This window comes from Talpa occidentalis, unplaced genomic scaffold (genome assembly GCF_014898055.3).
Source record: "Talpa occidentalis isolate TD23 unplaced genomic scaffold, MPIMG_talOcc4v2.1 talOcc4.6, whole genome shotgun sequence".
In the NCBI taxonomy this organism is placed as follows: Eukaryota; Metazoa; Chordata; class Mammalia; order Eulipotyphla; family Talpidae; genus Talpa; species Talpa occidentalis.
In genome coordinates, this window is record NW_023604972.1 from 32,005,651 (window position 1) to 32,010,747 (window position 5,097).

The 5,097-nt window shown below is 41.5% G+C and overlaps 1 protein-coding gene across 1 annotated transcript in view; it reads right to left on the minus strand.

The window, feature by feature from the left end:
- Positions 1–5,097, minus strand: part of IGFBP7 (insulin like growth factor binding protein 7) — a 76,960-nt gene that overhangs the window by 3,313 nt on the left and 68,550 nt on the right. The window contains exon 3 of the mRNA XM_037529873.2: positions 346–462. Coding sequence (XP_037385770.1) covers positions 346–462 — 117 coding nt within the window. The remainder of the gene's footprint in view (positions 1–345; positions 463–5,097) is intronic.

A 5,097-nucleotide genomic window follows, 5' to 3' on the forward strand; every position in this document is an offset into this window, starting at 1 on the left:
TCATGAATATTAACAGTCAAGCAAAATATCAATTAAAATAATTCATGAAATGACTGAGAAATTTTCTTTGAACTCAGGGGAAAAGAAATGTTCTTAATTATTAAAATAAAAAAGAAATGTTCTTATTTATTCTTTGTGTATTTCCAAAACATCCAAATGAACTTTACCTTCTCTCGCTCTCTCTTTTTTTTTTCAGTTCCCTCTGAGGGAGCAGCGGGCCCCAGGGCGGGGTGTTATCAAAGAGATGTGGGAGATCAAGTACTCTCAGCCAGGTAGGGCGCTGGGCCCCTCCACCAGTCAGTGTGTCTAATCTTAATGAAACCCTTGTCAGTTCTTGCTACTTACCAGGACCCAGCCAGTTACTTCGTGCTTTTCTGGGCCCCCCCGAGTCTGAATGGCCAGGTTGTCCCGGTCACCAGGCAAGAGTTCTGTCCTCTGAACTCCATAGTGACCTCTTTTTACCTGCAAAAACACAAGGAGCAAGTCTTGAGTTCTCTGCACCAAATCATCATGGTGGAAGTGGCTACATCGATAGAGTTACATAGGACTGACATCAGACTTCATCACTGGATGAAACCTAGCAATTTCCATGTTGTTCTTTTCAGAATACTTCATACCAAAGTACAGATTCTTATTTTTTCCTGTCAGTTTCCCTCTAAGCATACATATTTTCAGTTATTGTATTTTCCTGTATGCTTAGGGAATACACATCATACTTTCTGCACTGGCTATAATCATTCCCTCACACCCTTGTAAATGCTGCTCCAGGCACTAGGTTTTTTTCTTGCTGGTCATGCCAGGTTTGACTCTGACGAATGGCGTCATCCAGTGCTAGGTTTGATGTTTGTGACTTTACCTAGGAGCCCAATCAAGCGTTCTTCCTGAAACAGCCTCATTAATGGAAAATAGGTTGAGACCAAATCCAATACCATCACTTTGTTGTGGAGGCTAGGGTTTCATCAGATGATTTGCTAAAGAACTGTGTTCCAAAATGATGGCAAAGACAAACTTGGGGCCTCCTTGGTGGGGCAAGAGGTTAAGTCTTAGCACTATGAAGCTATCAGCAGCCACTGCAGCACGAGTTTGATACCCTGGCCAGGGAGGTGACCCACATGGTGCAGCAGACCTCTTCTGTCTTGCCCACTGCTCCCCTCACCAGTGTATTTCAGTCGATCTGCCTGTTCTGCTCCCCACTTTGTCTCTAGCGAGACAGAGTGTATGCCACACCTCTGGCATGCACCCCAGTTCTTATATGCATGAGTAAATAAATCTTTAAAAAAAAAAAGGCAAACTTGGCACCTATATGTGTGCATGCCAGTATGAAAGTCAAAGGACTGGTTAAGAAGAGATTTAGTTTCCTTGTTTGGAGGTCAGTTGTGAATTACTGTTCTTAATTTTTCTCCGATTTCAAAAGAAACTATTGACATTATTATTGATTTTAGAAAACAGACAAATTAATAGAGTAAAATTTACTTGCACCCACTCTATACATATACATTCAAAATAAATTTCTATAAATGGAATGGCTGCATAGAGTGCAGGTATTTTAAACCTTGTGATAATTAGGAGTTAAAAAAAAAAGTTCTCACAAAGTAATGTTACTTCTTGCTTCCAGGCCTCCTTTAAGAGCTAAGTTGATGTTTATTGATACCCTTTCTTTGTAATTATAAAAAAAAAGGATTTACAATCTCAAATTCCTTCTCATTTTCTATTATAATGAAGCAAATGTCAAGTTAAAAAGATCAGATCATAGTACATACATGTTTTTTGACCCTCTACATCTGTGTTGCTTCTCCCACATGAGATCCCTCTTCTACTACTTCTTTAGAATTAAGCTCTTGTCTTAACTTCAAGCCCCCCTTTATTTTCTCTGCTTCATGCTCCCAGGGCTGGGACTTTCCAAACCACATGGGATCTAGGCCACTCCTGGTCTATGATAAATAGCTAGCATTACTGACTTGGAATGCTGGTTTTTGCTAGTTTGCTCCCCCCCCCCCCCACCGCCTCTAGGATTTCTCACATTGCCACTATTACTGAGAGAAAACCAAGTATCTGAGCATTTTCTTCATATGACTGCTACAAAGACAAAACATACACTCAATAAGCATCTTCTTCCTTCAGTTTCCCAAGCAACTGGGGAAACTTTATGCTAGTGCAAAATTTGAAATTCTCTTAAAGGTGAGTTTTAATAATGGTCTAAATAGTAATTTGATTCAACGTTAAAGTAATGTATCTCTGGCTTTTCTTATTGGCTTTTAGAATGCTTTAAGGGTATTTTCTGAAACTTAGCAACTGAGCAGCTGATACTCAGGTCCTGGGGCTCTCAGTAAAGGGCTTTCTGTGCCAATTAATCTGACCCCCCCCCCCCAATACAGAGGAACTTTTCTTGTCAAGTATTTGATTGGAAAGTGAATATTTACAGTTAACCAAACTCATGCTTTAACATATTATAAAATGTTAAATATGATATACTATGTAGAGAACCAATAGAAGTGCCAAGAATTTTCACATGGCAAATTTTTGTATGGCAAGCACCTTCTTATGTAGGGGAGTTAGTAAACATGTGTATTTAGTTTAAAAAAAATGCAAGATGAAAAAAGTGGCTGCTAAAACAATTCTACAGGCGCAAAATGAATTGAAAGTGCCTCAAAGTCAACCTTAGAAATCTGCAGGGCAGGAAAAACTGGCAGGTAGTCACTGCTCATCCTAAAGCGTCAACGACAGGGAGAAGCAGAGGGAGATGCAGGAAGCCATTTCTGTTTTCTCTGGTTGCATTTTAGTTGCAACAAAACCTTCCTGAATTCTTCTACTGCAAGTGAGCAATTACAAAGAAAAGTGCCGATGACTAGAGCAACAGGATAGAGTAATCTGATTTCTACAGGATAATACATTGCAGGGTTCATGGAACTTCAGGGAAGAGCTTCAAAGGACATTTGTGCAGCAAAACTATTATTTGTTGTGCCTTTTTGGTGAAAGTTATACTTAAAAAAAAAGAAAGAAAAAGGGCTTGTTGACCAGACTTGGGGCTTAAATAAAAATGAAAATTTTGTTTCTGATTACACTGGAAGAAGGGGTTGGGGTGAAGGAAAATATATTCTGTGTGGTCTCTTAAAACACTCAGTTATACTTTAGGCTTCAACATAGTTCCTGTCTATAACATCCCCAATTATTTTTTGTCCAGGCAGTTTTATTTATTGCCACTTCAGTTCCCAGTTTCTCAGACTGTCAGACAAAGCTCAGATCTTATTGTTTCTCCCAATGATAATTTCCTCCAGATTTTGTGTTCTAAACCAGGGAACCCCCCCCAAGCCCTCCCCACCCCCACACAAGAAAGTAATCTGACAGTGTCAATTAAGACTAAAATCTTTGACTTAGTCATGTAATGTTTTGGGGAATTTATACAATGGGGGCAGGTAGGGAGAGCAAACACTTATATAGGATATGTATGCTCAAGATATTTTTTTATAAGTAAATTTTGTACTAAGTATATATATATATTTTTAAAGATTTTATTTATTTATTTATACAAGCACTGGGTACAGTCAGAAGCATGGGAGGGTGAGAGAATTCACCAGAGCCAGAGTGGGGAACAGAACAGGCAGACCGAGGAAATACACTGCTGAGGGGAGCAGCGGGCGCAGCAGGAAAGGTCTGCGGGCCATGTGGGACCCTCGCTGGTGGCCGGGGATGGAACAGGCGCTGCAGAGGCTGCAGGCAGCTTTGCAGCCCAGCGCTCAATTGCTGCGCCACCAGGGGAGGCCCTGCTCAAGATATTTAAAGTGACAAAAAATTGGAAAGAACTGAAACAATACTGGAATGGTTTAAAAATGATGGTCCATTCACACTTGGGAAGTTACATAGTTATAGAGAAGCAGACCTAGAGGGATGTCCATTAAACACTTACTGAGAATATGAGTTTCAGAGTAATATGTACACTCTATTCCTATTCCACCCTGCATGCTGGGGAGAGTGTGAGTAAACATTTGGGCATGAATCAGGGACGAAAGACACAATCCAGAGCAGTTCACCAGGTTATCTCAGAGATCAGGAGGAAAGGGAAGATTATGCATCTTTTTTTATAGACCTTCTGTTAGTTTTTCCTTGTTACCATTATAAAAATTTAAAAATTTTCAAAATTAAAATTAGAGGTCCTCCCCAGTGGCGCAGCAGTTGACCACTGGGTTGCGAAGCTGCCCGCAGCCTCTGCAGCACCGGTTCGATCCCCGGCTACTCCCCGGCCACCGGAGGAGGGTCCCACATGGCGCGCAGACCTCTCCTGCCGCCTGCTGCTCCCCCCAGCAGTGTACTTCGGTCCTTCTGCCTGCTCTGTTCCCCACTCTGGCTCTGGTGAATTCTCTCACCCTCCCGCGCTTCTGACTGTACCCAGTGCTTGTATAAATAAATAAAAATAAATCTTAAAAAAAAATTAGAAAAAGGATATTCTTAGAGGGCATAGAGTTTAAATCTGAAAAAATGTTCAGGCAGGAACAGAATTAAAGGGCATTCTCCTCAGTCTTGGAAACATCCAAGGGCTTGGGAGGAATCCCAGGTGGTTTACCTGTCGTCTTTGACTTGCCAGGTAAAGGTAAACATGACTATTCCAGTTCATTTCCCCACTCCAACATATTGCTTTTGGGGTCTTTGCTGAAAAGGTCTGGGACATGTTTACATCAGCTCGATAGCTACCAGTAAGGAAAGCAGTGACCACTTTTCAGGCTGCCATTCAAAAGAAGAACTATTGTTACCTGACTTGGCTCGGAGAGACTTGTCCTGTTCTGCAGCTGCTAAGACTCTACCCAAGAAGGACATGTTACCTTCTGTGCAACTCATTTTACCGAGAGGATTCTAGTACCCATTTACATGCCCAAAAAGCAATTCTGTGTTTAAACTGAATTTAAAGTCATGTGATCTTGTTCCAGGAACGGTATATACTGAACGAACTCCAGCCACTGATGTTTTATAGACTCCACTCCCACCTCCATGCCAGAGCTCCCAGGTGTCCAGGACTACAAATGCCATCATGCCATGGCTCTGACTTGACTTCCTGAAAAGGGGATTGCTGGGAATAAGGGTGGGGTTAAGCAGCCATGCTTGGTA